Below are 20,889 nucleotides of genomic sequence, written 5' to 3' on the forward strand. Positions count from 1 at the left end.
AAACAAAATATGTGTTTAAAATATTTTAGATCACAGAAGGTTCCATACAGCTGCAAATGAGACAGGCAGATGAGATCCATAAACAAAGATTCATCAGCCTCTCATACATGCAAACAGAGATGCACAAAGGACTGGGTCAATGAACCAATGGTTAAATGGCAGGTTTCAAAATAACTGGTTTAGAAGCATTGAGCTGAAAATGTGTTACTGGAAAAGCGCAGCAGGTCAGGCAGCATCCAAGGAGCAGGAGAATCGACGTTTCGGGCATGAACCCTTCTTCAGGAAGCCATTCCTGAAGAAGGGCTCATGCCCGAAACGTCAATTCTCCTGCTCCTTGGATACTACTTGACCTGCTGCGCTTTTCCAGCAACTCACTTTCAGCACTGATCTCCAGCATCTGCAGTCCTCACTTTCTCTTAGAAGCACTGAGTCCAAGGAATTTGAAAATCCTCTGAGAAAGGAAGTGATTATTGCTCTAAATTGGTAAATGTGGGTGAAGTTGAACCATTAAAATATAGTACATATGCTGTGGTGTTCACATGGAAATATATCATCGTTAGGTAAGTGTGTGGATTCTAATCTTAAATTTCTGCACACAACTGCAATATTCTACGGTGATTTCATAGGTATAGAATACATATATCCATAAACACCTTCCATTCCTTGGAAATTAACAAAGAACTTTGAGTAGTCAACTCATTTCACATGAGTTCTAGCAGTATAGAATCTAACAACAGACAAATGCACCTCCTAACAAGTAACACTTTTAATTTGATTCAGTGTTACTCATCCCGCCTTCTTCCATTGTTTCCACAATGAGCTCGGATGTCCAGGTTGCCTCTCCTAGGCTGTTGATGGCCTTGCAAGTATATTTGCCATCATCATGTGCAGATACATCAGAAATAATCAATGAACAGTTTCCGTCTTCATCATATTCAATTTGATAGTGGCGAGACTCCTTGATGGGCTGTTCACCCTTGAACCACATAACTTCAGGATCTGGGTAGCCTATGAAAAATACACAATTATGCTGTTAGAAATATTCATAGATATTAAATAATTACCTGTTGTGAGTGATGGATTGATACTCCAATTTACAATAATTCTTATCTGAAAATGATTGAACTTTTGGCTATAATGTTCTATTTTAGCATCTCTGTTCTGTGATGAAAATGCATTCCAGAATCCAGCACCCTCACCCTTGAGGCTTGGAGCAATACTTCTATTGGTCAGAAATTTGGCCTGCTGTCTTAATGAAATGAATTAATCTTTTTTTAAATTCACGGTTACCCTAAGAGATTTTATATACTCTAATCAAGTATTTACAGATATGAACGGCAAGATTAAGCATTTAATGCTCCAGTCACTTTTGCTCAGAGTTCAACACTTTCACCTGCTGGTTGTTCATTTTGGTTGAAATACAAATTGGAAAAGAATAATATTTGTCAGAAGAATACTTGTTTGAATATAGGTAGACAGATCATGGAATGATGTAAAAACATTAGGGTTGTTGCTTTGAGCAATTTCAACTTCACCAATGTTGACTAGGACTCCCTTAGTACCAGGAGCAGAATATGTTAGGTGTATCCAGGAGGGATTCTTGAAACAGTACGTAGGTTGTCCAATGAGATAATAGACTTTGTATTGAAGAAAAAGCTTGGCAAGGTGATTGAAGATTCGGGGGGGCTCAATTTAAGAACAGTGATCAAAATTCCGCTAGTTTTAAGATAGTTACGGATAAGAATTAGACTGGTCCACAGATGAAAGTGCTAGATTAGGGGAAGGCTAATTACGGCAGTATTAGGCAGGAACTGGAGAAGTTAAATGGGGATGGTACATCAACATACACCATTTGGAATCTTTTAAAGGCCAATTGTTTATACTTCAGAACCAGCATGTTCCTTTGAAAATGAAAGATTAGGATGGGCAAGTTCAGGAATCCCCTGAATGATATGATTGTAAGATTAGTCAAATAGGAGAAAAGGAAGCAGATGTAAGGTTTAAAAAAATGATATCAGACAAGGTCCTTGAGGAACACAAAGGAAGAAGGTAAGAATTTAAACAAGGAATTAGGAGGGCTAAAAGGGGTCATTAAAGTCCTTGGTGAGTAGGATTAAGGTGAATCCCAAAGCATTTTATGGATATTAGGTGCAGAAATGTAGCTAGGAAAAAGGTAGGTCCATTTAAAGACAACAAGTGAATTTATGCATGGAACCAGCAAATGTGAGTGGGGTCCTTAATGAGTAGTTTGCATTGGCATTCACCAAGGAAAAGGATGTGGATGATGGTAAGATTAGGGAGGGGTATGTTGATATTCCAGGGCATGCTGATATTAAGGAGGAGGAAATTTTGGTTGTTGTGAAAAATGTTAGGGTAGATAACTACCCAGGACCTGATGGGACCTATCCCAGGATACTGAGGTAGGCAAGGGAGCAAATTGCTGGGGCCTTGACCGAGATCTTTGTATCCTCTTTAGCCACATGCAAAGACCCGAGAGATTGGAGAATAGCCAATGTACCTTTGTTTAAGAAAGGCAACGGAATGATTCAAGAAATTATAGACCGGTAGGCCTTACATCAGGGGTGGCAAATTAGTGGATAAGATTCTGAGGAACAGGGTTTATTTACATTTGGAAAATAATAGACTTATTAAAGGTAGTCAGCATGACTTTGTGGGGGCAGGTCGTGTCTCACAAATTTGATTCAGTTTTTTGAGGAAATAACAAAGATGATTGATGATAGTAGGACAGTGGTTGTTGTTTACATGGACTTTACTAAAGATTTGACAAGGTCCTTCACGATAGGCTGGCCAGAAGATTAAATCACATAGGATTCAGAGTGAGTTGGATTTGTCATAGAAGACAGAGGGTAGTTGTGGAGGCTATTTTTCTGTCTGGCTATTCCCCAAAGATCAGAGCTAGGACCTCTGTTGCTTGAAATATGTATATAAATGATTTGGGTGAAAATGTAGGTGGTCTGATCAGTAAGATTCCAGACAACACGAAAATTGATAGAGTTTTGGATAGGAAGATGGATTGTCAAAGGATACAGCAGCATACAGATCAATTGAAAACTTGGATGGAGAAATGGCAGATGGAGTTTAATTTGGACAAATGTGAGCTGATGCATTTTGGGAGATCAGATGCTAAAGGAAAGTATACAGGAAATGGCAGGACCCTTCGGAGCACTGATGTACAGAGGGGAATTGGGGTGCAAATCCATAGCTTACTGAAGGTGTTAACACAAATGGATAAAGTAGTAAAGATGGCATAAACCATGCTTACCTTCGTCAGTTGGTGACCTGAGTATAAAAGTTAACAAGTTATGTTGAAGTTGTATAAACTTCAGTTATGCCACAATTAGAGAATTGTGCGCAGGTCCTGTCACTACATTATAGAAAGGATGTGGAGACTTGGGAGAAGATGCAACAGAGATTTACTAGGATGTTGCCTGGATTGGAATGTATTAGCTCCAAAGAGAAGCTTGGATTGTTCTTGCTAAAGGTGAAGGGTGACCTGATAGAACTACATAAAATTATGAGAGGCATGGATAGGGTGGATAGTTGGATTCTTTTTCCCAGGGCAGAAATGCCAAATACTAGTGGAGCATAGGCTTTAGGTGAGAAAGGGCAAGTTTAAAGGAGATGTACGAGGCATTTTTTTTGTCACAGAGTAGTAGGTATTTGAAACATCCTGCTGGAGAGGTGGTAGAAGTGGATAAAACAGCCACATTTACGAGGCATTTAGACAGACACATGAACAGGCAGAGAGTAGAGGAGTACAGACCATGTACAGTCAGATGAGATTAGTTTAGATGGCATCTTGGTTGGCGCAGATAAGGTGGGCTGAAGGGCAAGCTGTTGTGCTATACCGTTCTATGTTCTATCAGGAAATATAGCAAGTTAGCAGAAGTGGCACATCAACATTGCAATAGAGAGTTAGATCCAGACTAGAAATGGTTAGTTTTCATGATGTAATTGCAAGGGAGGAGTTCCCGAATATTAACTTCCTCAAAGTTCATAAAGTAGATAGTTAAGTGGGACATTCAGCACTACTGAGCAGCATAACAGGCACGAGGCACCAAATGATCTACTCCTGTGCCTCGTTCTTACATACAATAAACTAAGAGAGCAAACAAACATTTTTCAGATTGAAGAAATTATTTTCTATTCAGCAGGCTGACACAAGGGATGGAAAACTGTAGTTCTAAAGTAAGGCAAGAGCGAGTGCAACCATTTTCACTCAAGCAGTGTTTAAAATTACAGATGTTTTATTTAGTATGAATAAGAGAACTATTTCCTCTGTTTAGCCTTCTGTGCCAATGGTATAAAGGTAAAATTGTCACTAAGAGATGGGGGATGAAGTTGAGAAGTTTCTTTTTACAATTGTCTGTGAGATTACTGAACACATTGCTGCAGAGAGTGACTATGGAAGAGATTGCAAAACCTTTTCAGAGGAAACTGAATAAAAATGTAAACCGTGGATGATGTATTGTTATGGGGTGTCAGTAGGGTGTAGGGATTAGTTTTGGCTTGCTTGGGTAATGGATCATATGGTCTCTTCTGCATAAGCTTCTCAGGTTAAATTGCATTATATTATTCATCAATTAAAAAAAACACAAGTAGAGCTTTATAACAGGAATGGTAATTTAACATTTTTATATGACAATGTACTTTGCATTGTGTATTTCAAATTTGTCGCCAACAAAATTCATTGCATTCACTAATCTGGATAAAGGTTCCATGATACAGAACGGCTTTGATCTCAGTGTATGGATTTGAGAATGCAATTGTTCCTCTTAAAAAGTTTCACTTATTCACCAAAGTTGATCCAAATAGAGTAGTTTTACATTAACAATGTACTCTTCTGCTTCTTAATGTAAGATAATACAAACTTCTACTGATGTATTCTGAATCTCAATCAGAAACTGAATTTACCCTCAATCTTGCAGTCAAAGCGAGCAGCACTCCCTTCAACAACTTCAGTGTCTTCAAAAGTCTTGGAGAAATAAGGCTTAAAACTTTGCCGTTCTTCGGAAACTGCCTCAAGAAGCATCTTGGCTTCATCAGCTGAGATAAGGAAAGACAAAACATTGAAATAGAATGTCCATTTTAGGTCACTATGTGAAACCATAATACCCGCACATACTGGGCAAATGCCAATGTTGAAGTAGCTGAGATATGTGTTACACTTTATACTAGTTGTCAAGAGACTGACCTAAAAACAAAGATTGTCACTGTTAATGCATGCTTATTGAAACACAATGTCCTTACACTAATTTGTATTGAGGCTTGTTTGGTAAGTTCTCCCATTTTCCACTGGTTGAAGATTAAATATCAGCTAAATGGTAACATTAAATGTACAGTAGTCCCAAGCCTTTGAAAATTACAAACTGAATCTCCAAACGGTGCTATCTCCGAACCTGTTGATACAATTATGTTGCGCATAAAACTGTTTAAACTGTTGGCAATTGAGCAAAAGGGGGATTACAGGGATTAACACTCATCCCAGTTTAATGTGTCACTGCTAACAAGGAAATCTATGCATGTATCATTTATGCCATTTATTGATGGAAGTACAAATGTCCATACATACACTTGTCACATTCTTCACGAACAAGAAGTTGTAAAGAACATGTAACAACATAATAGTCTTCATTAATACTGCAGATTGATCAGAAGTAGGGTTGCTTGTATGATTTAAGTAGTGACATGATCATTATTCTGTTATTTGTATAACCATATGAAAATAAAAGTGCAGAAGATATGTTTTATGATACTGCAATACAATGTCAGGAGTAAGGTGTATTTCAGGGGCAAGGTGTATTTCAGCATCACAGTTGACAAAACTGTTTTATCAAACTGACAGACAGTAGAAATCCTGTAGCATTTTCTGTTCTGGATCAACATCTGTAGCTATGTCCCCATTTAGCCTTGTGCTGTGCTCCAAATGAATTCTGGTATTTCTATTCAGACTAATTTTCAGAAATTTTCCTCAGTATTTAAATATGAAGTGCAAATGCCATTATACTTCATTCTGAAACACTGTCACTGGAAATTAGGGGAAGGCATGTCAAGGTAGGCTTCCCGTCCATATCCTGCCACTGGGGAATTTTATTGACAGCAAACTTAAATCTTGAAAAACCCTTTTAAGGGTCATTTTCTCAGGCTGCCAGCAAAATGTTGGATTATGAATCAAATTCTTCACTGGGTTGGGAGGCCACAGCTGTATGCAGGAATTCTGTGTTTTAAGAACAGGCAAGATTCTTGGATCATCATGCCAGATTTATTATTTTACAGCAACATTTTAGTTCTAATGAGCTTATTGCTCAAACTACATTGTGTATTTTTGGGAGGTATGTAATAATTGAAACATAAAGAAGTAACAAATGTGTTAATTGCCTGGCTGCAGTACTGATTTATATTCTTCATGTAAACATGACTGAAAAATGTCAAAAAGCCCTAATTTTTATTACCTTCGGCTTCTGGCTTTTCAGCAGAATCTGGAGGACTGGTGGGCGCATTTCCCAGTGAAGTCTTCCTCCCACTCAGACCAGCTAACATTGCCATAGAAGACAGCCGTCCTATTGCTCTGACTGCATGTCCTGTTTTCTATAAATCACAAAAGAACTTAATGATTTGAAATTTTGTCTGACAAAGTGTGATATAGACTATGAGATACATGTATATTTTTAATATGTTATGTGTTAAGTTTGGAATTTTGTAATTTGAACTGGTGGCAAGAAAGGAAAGCTAGATTTGTTAACACTAGATTATCTTCAAGTAAGGAGTTAGTGATAGTCCCAGACGAGAAGTGTTTGGATAACATCCTGAAGAGGTTGTTTGAACCAAGAACATCTACGGTCAGGAGTATGATAGCTCTTGGGATAGGCAATCAGAATTTCCAGACTGGGAGTTAAAGCAAAATTAAATTCATGGATGTGCTGGAGAGTGATTTTCTGGTGTGGGTCCTGTACAAGGGCTGCTTTTGGATACTGTACAGGAGTGTTTTTTGGTAATGATTAGGTTATATTGTGTGTTTCAACATCTTTATATTTTGTTACAAGTAAATAGTCTGGTTTATTCTATTTTTTTCATTACTTTTACTTAATAAACTTCTGTTTTATTGCGAAAAGCAAACCTGCAATATTGTCTGCTTATGTTTCAGTAAGGCACCACCTCATTAAAAACAAACCAAAACAAAATATGATCTATCAAGCTAGATTTCAGTCTGCGATCTGACATGACTCCTTCACTAACTTGATAGAAATTTCAGGCAGATCTGTAAATGGGAAATCTGCCTGCAACAGGCAGGAGGAAGCTTAGCTATGCAAATCAGAGAAATACACTAGTTGTAGAACTAAAGCCAAAGATGATTTTGGCCGTAAAATATCAATTGGTTTTATTGAAACTCTAGTGATTCTGTATCGATTACAGGCAGAAGCTAGAGAGCAATCTCATGAGTATCTTTAAAAAATAAATATGTTTTAAAATCTGTGGGGAGAGAAACAGAGTTATGGACTGGGATTTAAATTCCTGCTGGGACTGGTGTTGAAGAAATGGAAAATAAAAATAAGAGTTCCCTTCACAGAGTGCAAGCAGCAAGAGAGTGCAATCACTGGGAGTTGAGCTAAGTGTGGGAGTTTCAGCAAGTGAGGGAGGGAGGCATTGCTGTGTTTTGTTCCGGCCACTTTTGGAAGGCGCTGCTGGTTAGATCTAAGGTGAATACCAGGCTTTGTTGAAGAGAATGAGCATCAACAAGGTAAGGCTAAGACCTTCCTCCCCCAACAAAGTCCACTAGCTGTGAAAGAGGCAGAGATGGCACTCAGTGCAGTGATATGCTCCTGCTGTGAGATATGGGAAGTCAGGGAGCAGTTGAGTGTCCCCCAGACTATGTCTACAAAAGTGTGTCTGGCTGCAGCTCCTCTCAGATCACATGGATCAGTCGGAATTGCCGTTGGAAGCACTGAGGAACATACAGGAGGCAGAGAGTGTGTTAGCAGGTGGTCACACTGCAGGTACAGTCAGCTAAATGGGTGACCGCCAGGCAGGTAGTGCAGGAGTCTCCTGTGGCTAATGCTCTCTCATATGAGTTTACTGTTTGAATATTATTGGGGGTAACCTTTCATGTGAAACTAGCAGCAGCAACTAGGCCTTTGGCACCATAAAGGAGAGTATGGCAAAGTCCAAATGAGCAATTGTGATAGGGACTATCTAGTCAGGGCACAGGCAAGCATTCCTGCGGCCACAGGCAAAACTCCAGAATGGTGTGTTGTCCCCCAATTTTGGGACCAATCACCATCATTCTATTATTCTTTTAAATTAAAAGAAAGAGGCTATGTTATATATAGACATAGACAGCTGGGATCAAGTGAATTCCTTGAGGAATATTGGTGTCAGAGTATAATTATAAGGAAAATCAGGAGGGCAAAAAAGGGAAATGAGATAGCTTTGGTAGATAAGATTAAGAAAAATTAAAAGAGATTCTACAAGTATATTATGGCCAAAATGAAGCAGAGAATAGGGCCCCTTAAGAGCAATGGGGCTGTCTATGTTTGGAAACACAGGAGATGGTGAGGTTCTAAACAACTATTTCGCTTCAGTATTTACTGTGGAGAAAGATATGGAAGGTAGGGGACTCAGAGAAATAAATGGTGATTACTTGAAAAGAGTTCACATTACAAAAGAGGGAGTAGTGGAGGTTTTAATATACATAAAGATAGAGAAATACCCAAGACCTGAGCAAGTCAATCCAAGGTCATTGTGGGAAGCTAGGGAAGAACTTGTGGGTTCCTAACAGAGCTATGTGTATCACTGACCCCCATGGGTGACTGGAGGGTAGCTAATGTTGTGCCTTTGTTTAGGAAAGCTGCAAGGAAAAGCTAGGGAACTACATATCAGTGAGCTTAATGTCAGTAATGGTGAAGTTGTTGGAGGGGATTCTGAGAGACAGGATCTACATACATTTAGAAAGGGGAGAGGACTCATTAGGGATTGTCAGCATGGTTTTGTGCATGGGAGATCATGTCTCACAGACTTGATTAAGGTTTTTAAAGAGGTGACCATTCAGACTGATGATGCAGAGAGGTAGACATGGACTTTAGCAAGGCTTTCAAAAATGGTAAACTGGTTAGTAAGGTTAGATCACATTGGATCAGGGAGAGCAAACAACTTGACGGTAGGAGTCAGAGGCTAGTAGTAGAGCCTTGTTGTTCAGACCGGAGGCCTGTGACCAGTGATGTACTCCAAGGATTAGTGCTGGGTCCATTTTTGTTCATCATTTATGTAAGTGATTTGGATGAGAATATTGGAAGCATGGTTCATAACTTTGCAGATGACACCAACATTGATGGTACATGGACAGTGAAGTAGGGTATCTAGTGTACAATGGGATCTTGATCAACTTGGCCAGTGGGCTGAGGAATGGAAGATGGAGCTTAATTTGGTAAATGTGAACTGTTGCATTTTGGCAAGACAGACAATGGCAGAACTTATATTGTTAATCATAGCATCATAGAATCCTGACAATTTTCCACGGCTTCTCCACCTGGCCTGACATTTCTGGACACTGTGACAAAGCTGCTCCTTTAACAAGGTTGTAAACAATACAGACTCTGAAAAGTCTGGAGGTTGAAGAGTTTTAGGGCCAATTTGATAGTACACAACTCAGACTGCCTCCGGCAGAAGGCTTTTAAGTTTTAAAAAACTGGTACAATGAATGGGGTGTGGTCAGTTCTCCCAGCTCAGATTTTCTCTGGTTTGGTTTTTTTTAAAGCAATAGTGAAAAGAAAGGCTGCTGGACCCAGAAGCAGGTCCAGGCTGGTACCCTCTCTCTGACTTCTATCCAGGCTGGTACCCAACCACTATCCTGTGGTTGAAAAGCCAGTGGAAACTCAGGCAACTAAACTGTTGCAGGACACATATTCTGATATTTTTCTTGACTATGTGGTAATGAGTTCACAAAGTCACCAATTGGAACAGGAGAGATCAAAGAGTACAGATAAGAAATTCAAAGTGAAATTAGCAGAGACCCTGTTTGATTAGATGGTTGAGACAAACCAGGAACAGATAGGTGTCATTGTAGACACCTTTAGCTCAGATAAGTTAACTGATTTACAGCAGAAAGATGAAAACCTAAAGCAATTGTACCAAAAGGCATACATAGAAAACAAATCCAAATGTGTCCCTGAATGCTATTTCTTAAAAATGATGTCTTAATGAAGAAATGGAGACCATCATACATTCAGGCAAATGAGAAATGGGCAGAAGTTCATCATATTATATTGCCAATAGGGTATAGGAAGGAAATGTTGCAAGTGGTGCATGAACTAACACTTGGGGGTCATTTAGGAGTGAGGAAAACACAAGCTAAAATACAAAAACACTTTTACTGGCCTGGACTACATATAGCTGAATTTTGCCAGACATAGCTGAATTTTGTCATACATGTCAGGTAATTGGTAATTGGCAGTAATAAATCCTGAACCTTTAGTACCAATTCCTGCATTTGAGAAACCTTTTACAAGGGTCTTAATTGATTGTGTAGATCCCCTACTTCAAACAAAATTTGGGAATCAATATTTGTTCACAATAATGGATGTGTTGACTAGATTTTCAGAGCTGTCCCATTATGCAATGTCACAGCTAAAAGGATTGTCAAGGAATACTCAAATTTTTCACTAGATATGGCTACCGACAGAGACATAATCAGATCAAGGTTCAAACTTCACATCAACATTATTCAAGTAAGTTATGGACATCTTAGGAATAAAACAATTCAAATCAACTGCATCTGATCCAGAATCACAGGGAGCGCGAGAAAGGTGGCATCAGACATTAAAGACCCTGTTGAGGACTTCTAGTCAGGACCATCCAGATGACCGGGATAAGGGGATTCCATTTGTGCTTCTTGCGATCAGAGATGGATCAAATGAATCAACCAAATTCAGTCCATTTGAATTAGTTTTTGGGCATGAAGTAAGAGGACCATTAAAATTGATTAAAGAGAAATTGGTAAGTCAGTATTCACAGACCACATTATTGGACTATGTGATCAAATTTTAAGGAATGATTAAATAGGGCTGGGGATTTGGCTGGACAGCATTTAGAAGTATCACAGCATAGAATGAAATAGGAAGCAGGCAAGAAATCAAAAATTGCCAATTTTGCTGTTGGGGATAAGGTATTAGTGTTACTTCCAGTGATAGGTGAACCTTTAAAAGCAAGACGAAAGGAAATTGAGTGAGGTGGACTACTTGATAGGACTACTCCAGACAGAAAGAAATCTCACAGAGTATGTTGTGTGAATACGCTCAAAAAGTATTTTGATAGGGAAGGAAAGCAAGAGGAGAAGGTGTTAATGATTCCAACACAGAGGGAAGAACCAGATTCAGAGGCATCTGAATTGGACATTCCTTAAATTAAATTGGACAATGAGGAAGTTGTCAAAAATTGGGATAAATTATTGGGATAAATTATTGAGTTACCTTCCAAAGAAAAATCAAAATGACCTGACAGAGTTATTACTCTCATATGGGGAGATAAGTGTAAATAAGCTGGGAAATATTAACCTAATTATGCAGGACGTAGATATAGGAGATGCTGTTCTGATCAAGCAACATCCTTATAAGCATGGCCCTCTAAAGTTGGCACAGGTTCAGATGGAGATTAAACGCATGCTCCAAGACAATGTAATCAAAGTGAGTAACAATGACTGGAGTTCACCCATCGTAATGGTGCCAAAACTAAACTGTACCCAATGGTTATGTGTGGACTATTGCAAAGTCAGTGAGTTACAAGGACTGATGCATATCCAATTCTGCATCTGGAAGACTGTATTGAGAAGGTGGGACAAGCAACTTATATTTCTAAATTGAAGTTGCTCAGAGGATATTGGCAGGTATCTTTGTCAAAAGACTATTTTGGTTTTTGTAATGCTGATTGGACTGTATCAGTTTAAAGTCACGCCATTTGGCATGAAAGATGTTTCAGCCACATTTCAGAGACTAATCAATGATGTTATTGCCCAATTACCCAACCGTGTCATGTATATAGATAACCTGGTGATTTTTAGTCAGACATGGAAGGAACATTTACAGCATTTATCAGATTTGTTTAATCGATTTTGGAAGGCAGGCTTGGTGATAAACCTGGCTAAAAGTGAATTTGCCAAAGCCCAAGTCACCTTCCTGGACTATGTTACTGGACACGGACAAATGGCCCCATGGTTTGCAAAAACAAAGTTAATTGGGGAGTTTCCCATACCATTATCAAAAAGAGCAGTTCTTGGGATTGAGTGGATTTTATTGAAAATTTGTACCAAATTTCAGCAGAATGGCTACTCCACTCACTGAATTGCTAAAGAAAGGCAAGAGGTTTCAGTGGACAGCGGACTGTCTGAAGGCATTTGACAGCCTGAAATCTGTGTTAACCAGTGCCCCAGGATTGGCCAGATCTAATTACGCAAAACCATTCAAGGTGGCTATCAATGCAAGTGAAGTGGGTGTTGGTACTGTGCTCTTGCAAGAAAATTATAAGAAGTTAGAAAGACCTATTGAGTATTTCTCCAGGAAGTTGAACATTCATCAGCAGAAATATTTGACCGTTGAGGAGGAGACTTTGAGCTTGGTGTTGGCATTACAACATTTCAGTGCTTATGTGACCAGTAATGCATCTGAATCAATCATATATACTGATCATAACCTATTGAAGTTTGTGCAGAAATTTAAGGACAAAATTTCCAGCCTGTTTAGATGTAGCTTGTTGTTACAGCCATTCAATTTGAAAATTGTGCATGTGGCAGGACGCATTGTCGAGACTCGAAAGAGAAATGGAGGCATTGGCGAACAGGAGTACACCAGACTGAAGCAGAATGTAGTTGTGCATGTTTGCACGTTTATAGTCAATGTAATGTATATATGTGTTTTAGAGTATTAACAAAATTTCAAGGATTTTAAAATTAAGGCACCTTTGAAAATTGATGGTTCATTTGTTTTTAAGTGGGGGCGGGGGGGGGGGGGGGGGGGGGGGGGCAGGTGTGACAAAGCTGCTCCTTTAACAAGGTTATGTGAATCCTTGCTTTTTTCAGAGAGGTTGTAAATGACACAGACTCTGAAAAGCCTGGAGGTTGAAGGGTTTTAGGGCCAATTTGATAACAGCTAACACAGATTGCCTCAGGCAGAAGGCTTTTAAGTTTTTATAAAAAGACACTCATACAATGAAAGGGGTGTGGTCAGTTCTCCCAGCTCAGCTTTTCTCTTTTTTTTTAGCAGAGTGGTGTAAAAGCTGTTGGACCCAGAAGCAGGTCCAGGCTGGTACTCTCTCTCTCTCTGTCTTCTACCCCGTAAGAACCTGTGTTTGATAATACCTTTTGTGCCAAGGGGTGTTTGCGGGGCTTGTTGTAAGTATTTGGACCAGCATCATTATGTTGGAATGATCTGTTGGGCTTTCGGATAGGTTAAAGTTATTCAGTATTCAGTATTCTGTTGTTTGTGTTTCATTTAGTACCTCTTGTAAATAAATTCTGTTTTGTTTAAAGCTAAGTGGTTTGACTAGTTGATTCTCTCCTGAAATATCTACTTTACGCCTGCTTAAAATAACCTGCAAAGTTGGGGTCTGAGCTACTTTCTTGCAATGTTTTGAGGGGTTCTGGCCTGGTCCATAACAACACTACAGGGCAAATTAGCATGGCCAATCCATCTAATGGAAGGGTCCTGGGCAGTGTTATCTAACAGAGAGACCTTGGCTTGCAGGTATATAGCTCTTTGAAAGTGGCATCACAGATAGACACAGTGGTGAAGAAGGTCTTTGGTATGCTTGCCTCATTAGTCAGAGCACTTAGTACAGGAATAGGGACGTCATGTTCCTTCTGTACCAGACATTGGTCAAGCCACATTTTGAGTATTGCGTACAACTCTGCTCGCCCTACTGTAGGATGGATGTTATTAACCTGGATAGGATGCAAAAAAGATTAACAAGGATGTTCCGAGACCGCAGGGTCTGAGTTATAAGGAGAGGCAATGACTTGTTTCCACTGGATCACAGGAGGTTGAGGGCTCACCTTATAGATATCTATAAAATCATGAGGGGAATAGATAAGGTGACCAGCCAAGGTCTTTTCCCCAGGGTAGAGGAGTCCAAAACTAGAGAGCGAGAGGATAGGTTTAAAAGGGTTCTGGGGGGCAACTTTCTCATACAGAAGGTGGTGTGTTTATGAAATGAGCTGCCAGTGCAAGTGGTAGAGGTGAGTACAATTACAACATTTAAAAGACATTTGGACAGGTACATGGATAGGAAAGATTTAGAGGGATATAGGCCAAATGCAGGCAAATGGAACTCGTTTAGGAAACCTGGCCAGCATGGACGAGTTGGGCGGAAGGGTCTGTTTTCGTGCTGTATGACCTTGTGACTCTCTTCATTCAATTCAGAAGGCAATACTGAAAGAAATAGGGAAATCTTTGCAAAAAAATCAGCAGACGATGGACAAATCATGAGAAAATAATCCAACTTATGATGGATAGCAATGTCTTTCCACTGTGCATAACATAGGACACATGACTTTCAAAAGGGAAATGGTGGATTAATGGGGAAGAAGAGCAATTTGTTGCTGATGACTGGAAAAGAAAAATAATTGTATTCTAAGTGTGGTGTACATTGAAATAAGTTTTCAATCTCAGCCACTATATAGTAAAATGAATGGTACTTTGTTGTTTCATTGTTAGGATCGGGCATTGTATCATCTCTATTATAATTATTTGAAAAAAGACTATTCTAAATGCATTTCAGCAGTTTCGACACCACTTGTAGTACAGTCCATCTCCTAAAATATGAAATTACAAAGAAAGTACCCATTGTAAACACCACAGTGATGTGCTATGGTGGTTAAGAAATACATTCCTGATGAAGGGCTTATGCCCGAAACGTCGATTCTCCTGCTCCTTGGATGCTGCCTGACCTGTTGTGTTTTTCCAGTGCCACACCTTTTGATTGGGTAAGAAACATTCCATGGATAGACTGAAATCAACCTTTTCATGCACCTCACTAGCTAATGCTTGAGTTGACTGCTAACACTGCATGCTAACATGGATGTTAAAAAATGGAAGTGCTTTGTTCAGCAACAGTAACGTTTCTTGCCATAAAGGTCAATACGTTCTCTGCTTCAAATTTTTGGTTTGATTTGGCAACAAATGCTGATCCAAGGTAGGGAGGGGGAAAACATAAACAAACCCAAGTGAGTGTATCTAGTGAAAATATCAGGTGAGGGTAGTTCTTATGCCAACCCTATGTACAAAAACAGTTCAGGGGCCTCTGTGAATACTGGTCACAAGAGTGATGGCTGCAATACTCCACTGCATTACTTTGTTTAGATGAACACCTGGAAGCAGCATCTTACGGAAGGAAGGAGAAAAGAAGGATTCAAATAAAAAGAATAAAAATGCTACTTTACTGAATTTTATTTAATACTTTGTGAGATATTTCAGATGGGTAGGTATGTCTCAGTGTCATTGTAATTACAGTTATCTCTGTCTGTGTTTGGTTAATTGTACCTGCCATTTCCTCCTGGCCATGTACTTCTTCATTCTTTCCTTTGAAAGTTTTTTCACTGCCATGTTGTTAACATCTTTTTTCAGCCACTTATGCTCAAGGCACTGATCACAGTTCATACGATGTCTGGTGATGTAGGAACATAATATTAAGACATGATTACCTTTTGCAATGTGATATTGATATCTCAATTGGCATTTGATCAGCAATGTAGTAACGAAAAGAAAATATTGTAAAATCTTTACTTCATGTCTTTTTTCAGAAGGTGATTGATGAAGTCTTTGGCATCATCAGAAATTTCATCAAAAGCATCATCATCAAAGTCCCAGGTAGCAGATGTTACATTGGCAAGAGTTTCATTGTCATTATCACCCATGAATGGAGACAGTCCACTGACCCTAATGTACAAAATGAATATCAGACTATGTAGCATGTTTAAAATAGAAACTTAGCAAGATTAGTCCTTTATAAAGACTTGTTACCTTGCTGGCAGCTTTGCAAAACTTCTCATTATTTCTAGAAAATGACATAATCAAATGAAATTCCAAATGCTGTTCTGAGATGATTAGCACAATATATATACGTTGCTACACAAACTATAGTATTTATGTTCCAATAATTTACACTGTTTCACTTACAAACAGAATCATCATTACAAACATTTTTTTAACAAGAAACAAATTGCTGTATGAGAAAATGTGTTGTTGACGATTTTTTAGGCAAGTCAATATTTTCACCACAGAATTGGAGACTGAGCAGCATTAAAATTGATAGAATATCATTATTTTGTTTTACTAAATAAATGATTAATACTTTCTTATTTTGCCATAGGTCTTTTCAAAGCATATTATTGCAGTGAGAAATGATAATCATGAGCAGACATAGAGTACTTCTTCATAAGGTTCCTGCCTATTTTTCACCAAAAAAAGCCTTGGATGTTGACTGATACAAATGTGGCCAAAGCTCAGATTATTAGTCAGAATTGTTCATCCCATATTTACCTGGGTAGGTTTCCTTTGTGCATACTGTCAATATCTACCAAATATTGAGGAGGATAAGATTTCAAATTAATGAGGAAAAATTAAAATTCTAAATGTGGAATCTATACTTTTCTGCCTATATTTTCTTGTCCTTTGTCCACCATGTTTTGCTTGGGGTCATTGTCCATGATGGATCTCCCAGAGAATAGGCAAAGTTTCAAAAGTGATTCAATGATGATAGTGGAGGCAAATAGAATGATACAGACATTTAAAGAGCTTTCTATTTAAGAGCAAACCATAAGAAAATTGAGACTGAGAAACAGTGTAAAACTGTGCATCGTTTGATTCAGATGTCAGCATTGTGTCTTGGAATTTTAGCATGCTTGAAGACACATTGGCTCAGTGGTTAGCACTACTACCTCACAGCGTCAGGGACCTGTGTACGATGCCAACCTTGGCTGACTGTCTGCTTGGAGTTTGCATGTTTTCCTCCTGTCTGTGTGGATTTTTTCCAAGTGTTCTGCTTTCCTCCCAAAGTTCAAAGATTTGCAGATTAGATGGATTGGTCATTCTAAATTGTCTGTTGTGTCAGGGATGTGTAGGTTAATTGAATTAGCCATGGTAAATGTGAGGTTATGGGATGGATCTGTGTGAGATGCTCTTCAGAGACTCAACGGGCCGAATGGCTTTTTCCAGTACTGTAGGGATTCTCTGACTTCCATAACAATAATAAAGAAATTGACAATAGTCTTAACCAATACTGCCCTGAGAAAAACCTCTGGTCTAATCCCACTTTTAATAATTCCATAATTTTGTAACTACATTTTTACAGTAGCAAATTTGACATTCTAACCATACTTTTCATAAAGGTCTTTTTTGTGAACTTCCTGTTAGTTGATTTTATGAAATTCTGAAATTTGTTTTAATTTATTTCTGTCCCATTGATCAATCTGAGTGATCTATCACCATTTATCCCATCTCAGATCTACATTAGCTTGAAAATCTCTGTCATATCAACCCTTAGTCTTTTTGGTTCTGATGAAAAAGTACCAATATGAAATTTGGGAGCTATACAGCAAACACAATGGCTGTCACAATATGTTATGCCACTTCTAAACCTGGAAAGTACATTAAATCTGTGACCATGTCAATGTTTGGTGTTATATTATTTAATCACAACCACCAAGTTATATTTGTGCAACTTAAATCAGGTTCTTTTAAAACAAAACCATCAACTGAAAGTATAATATGTGTGCGTAATCACAGAACATAGATTTATAAAATGCTCCTTGCATAACTAATTTATTAGGTGGACTTATTCTGATATAAAAAGTATTATTTTACTTATAAATCATTCAATATATAGATTTATACCATTAGTTGCATGTACATTTTTCAGTTGCTTTATTTTTCTTTTTGCAGTCTGAAAAATGACCTAAAACACATTGAGAGAAGATTTGACATTAAGTTATTTAACATGTAAAAGACCACTCTAATGATTATTTGCAGCTTGCTACCTAATCAGATCTTGGAAACCCTTTGTAATTGGAAGTGGTTCAAAAAGGGATAGATTTTAGGAAATAGCTTGATGACAACTCAGTTTATTACAATTCAGGATTCTATGCTGTCTTCCTGGATTCAGCTTAAAACAAAATTGATAAAACACTATTAACTGGAAACTTTTCTAACAATGTCACATTGCCTTATCAAGGCTGTAAGTGTCCCTTTACTCCAAAGACTGCAGCAATTCAGGAAGGCAGGTCACCACCATCACCCTAACCACAATCTGGGATGAATAGTGAACGTTGGCAGCCTTGTCATCCTGTGATTTTAAAAAGTTGTTATCACAAGCTGGAGAAACAAGTCAAATTAGGATGATTTTATAACTCAAACATCCAGAAAGAGCCCATGGTTCTTTCATCATGGCACTTAATTCCTTGCTGAATGTTTCTATGGATTGGCGTTTTCCAACCCCGCAATGATGACTCAATTGGGACAACATGGTGAGATTCAGAAAATGAAATTCTTAATGTCAAGAATTTTCCACACACAAAGTTTGAATGGCAAGATGAGAATATCACCAGTGAGAGGCCTATTTCCATGCACTCACATCTCATTATTACCTATTCTTACCACATTTATATGTAATTTACTATTCGTCCGTGTGGTAGACAGAAATTAGATAGAGACAATTCCCAACATTAAACTATAAGCAGGTATTCAACAGCTAAAGCTTGCCCTCTATTCCTCCAGGCCTCCATCTTGGCCAGCAGTGCTGAATATTTCAGGCAGAAGCCACAGAATCCTTCTTTCACAGAGGTTAGCATCAGCCACTCACCAACCTCACTACACCAACTATGGCAAGACATCGACTCACTTATACAGTTATCCACTTCAATACTGCACCTTGGAATGTAATGACACCTTATATTGCAATGTTGCTTTCGCGCCACTTTGTGTATAAGGAAAGCACCTATCTCACGTATTGAGGCAGTTCAGCTCTCAGCTCGCTCTTTTTGTGTTCACTTTCTTTGTGCCTACATGGATGAGCACAGCATTTCTGCCTTGCCTCACCATCGCATTCAGAACGTATAGTCTCACAGTAATTCTGCCTTGCCTGCTAATGCAAACACAAATCCAGGCAGCCTGTGATAGACATCGACGTACAGTATCAAGTTATGTCTATATCACAATTGCCAGCATGCATTAACAGATTACATGGCAAATGTACTACATGTTCTTCAACCAAATAGACATGTCTCAAAAGGCAATGGGAAGTAGACCTCAGTCAATTTACTGTGGGGAGAGGGGTGGAGGTGGTTGTCGTTAGCATAGAGATACCTAGTGCATTATGTCAAGGTTACCACTCAATCTCAGTCTAGGGACATGGACACAGTCAATCAGTTTGGGCTCAGAATCAGACAGTCCACATCATTACTGTCCTAGGATTGAGCCATGACCAATCCTGCAGGTGCAGTACAAGCAATCCAGGGATTAGTGCTAATCAGTTCGGGAGCTGAACAAAGATCAGCCAGGGGTTGGATTACTCATCAGTTAGTGCTTTCTTTCAAGTCAGTCAGGGGAGTGGGCCATGTCAATCCAGGGGCTCGTTTATTGAAAGTCAAGGGGTGTTATCATGGACCAGTGCAGTGGTGGGGAAACTGGGGAAGTTAGTGCTGGAGAAACTCAGCATGTTAGGCAGCATTTACTGAGATTCGTATTTCCAGTATTAACAGTATTTTATTTTTATTATGTTGGCGACGTGGATTGAAGGCATCGTACTGATATGCAGAGGAGGACAATAATTGTGAATCGGGCAAGTTCAACATACAAGGCTATGAGATGGGACAGTACGCAAGGATAAGGGGTACTGAAGAAGGGGCTTACTGACAATCACCACCATCCCAACTTCAATAAGGGTGTGGAGTCATTGAATAACTATATATGGCAGACAATGCTATATACCTGAGGTTTGGTTGAAGTATGAAGAAGCATCAAACGATTAATATGGAAGAGAAGAGGCTGGTTGGCCTATCATGCCTGCACTGATACTATTACCTTGTGTCAAAGTCCTGCCTTTTCCTCATATCCCTGCACACCATTTCTATCTAAATAATTATCCAATTCCCTCTTGAATGCCTCTACTGAACCTGCCTCCAAAACATTTCCAGGCATTGCATTCCACACCCTATTTTCTCACATCACCCTTGCTTCATTTGCATGTCACTTGAAATCCATGCCCTCTCACTGCTTTTTCCTTTTATGAATAGGAACAGTTTCTCCATATCTACATTATCCAGCTATGCTAATGATTTGTAAATCTTTATCAGATTCCCTCAGCCTTGATACTCTCCAAAGCGAATAGTGTTGACTTCTTCAATCTATTCTTGCAACTGATATCTCTCATCCTGGAACCATTTTATAAATCGCTTCTGCACTCTCGCCAATGCATTCATGAATTTTCTGTGACGTGGAGCCACAGCTGAATACAACACCCCAGCTAAGGTCTAACAAGTGTTTTATACAATTTCAAAATCACCACCTAGCTCTTGAATTCCGCGCCCTTATTCATAAAGCTAAGGATACTGTCTGCTTTACTTACTGCTCTCTCTGATTCTAGAGTTGAGGACGTTGGCTAATGAGGTGAGACTGAGTAGACTGGAATTATGTTCATTGGAATTTAGAAGAATGAGGGGGGATCTTATGGAAACATATAAAATTATTAAGGGAATAGATAAGATAGAAGTACAGAGGATGTTTCTACTGGGAGATGAAACCAGGACAAGACGGCATAGCCTCAAAATTAGGGGAATCAGATTTAAGACTGAACTGAGAAGGAACTTATCCACCCAGAGGATTGTGAATCTCT

The 20,889-nt window shown here is 38.9% G+C and overlaps 1 protein-coding gene across 3 annotated transcripts in view; it reads right to left on the minus strand.

The window, feature by feature from the left end:
• Nucleotides 1-368: 368 nt before the first annotated feature.
• The window catches only part of LOC132817098 (myosin light chain kinase, smooth muscle-like), a 429,362-nt gene continuing 408,841 nt past the window's right edge, over nt 369-20,889 (minus strand). For all 3 annotated transcript variants that reach the window (XM_060827247.1, XM_060827248.1, XM_060827250.1), the window contains 5 exons: nt 15,786-15,938; nt 15,543-15,666; nt 6,474-6,609; nt 4,936-5,067; nt 369-1,008 (listed from right to left, as the gene is read on the minus strand). In XM_060827247.1, the coding sequence (XP_060683230.1) occupies nt 767-1,008; nt 4,936-5,067; nt 6,474-6,609; nt 15,543-15,666; nt 15,786-15,938 (787 nt within the window). In that variant the 3' untranslated portion in view covers nt 369-766. The remainder of the gene's footprint in view (nt 1,009-4,935; nt 5,068-6,473; nt 6,610-15,542; nt 15,667-15,785; nt 15,939-20,889) is intronic.

The sequence above is a fragment of the Hemiscyllium ocellatum genome, chromosome 7, assembly GCF_020745735.1.
Source record: "Hemiscyllium ocellatum isolate sHemOce1 chromosome 7, sHemOce1.pat.X.cur, whole genome shotgun sequence".
NCBI lineage: Eukaryota > Metazoa > Chordata > Chondrichthyes > Orectolobiformes > Hemiscylliidae > Hemiscyllium > Hemiscyllium ocellatum.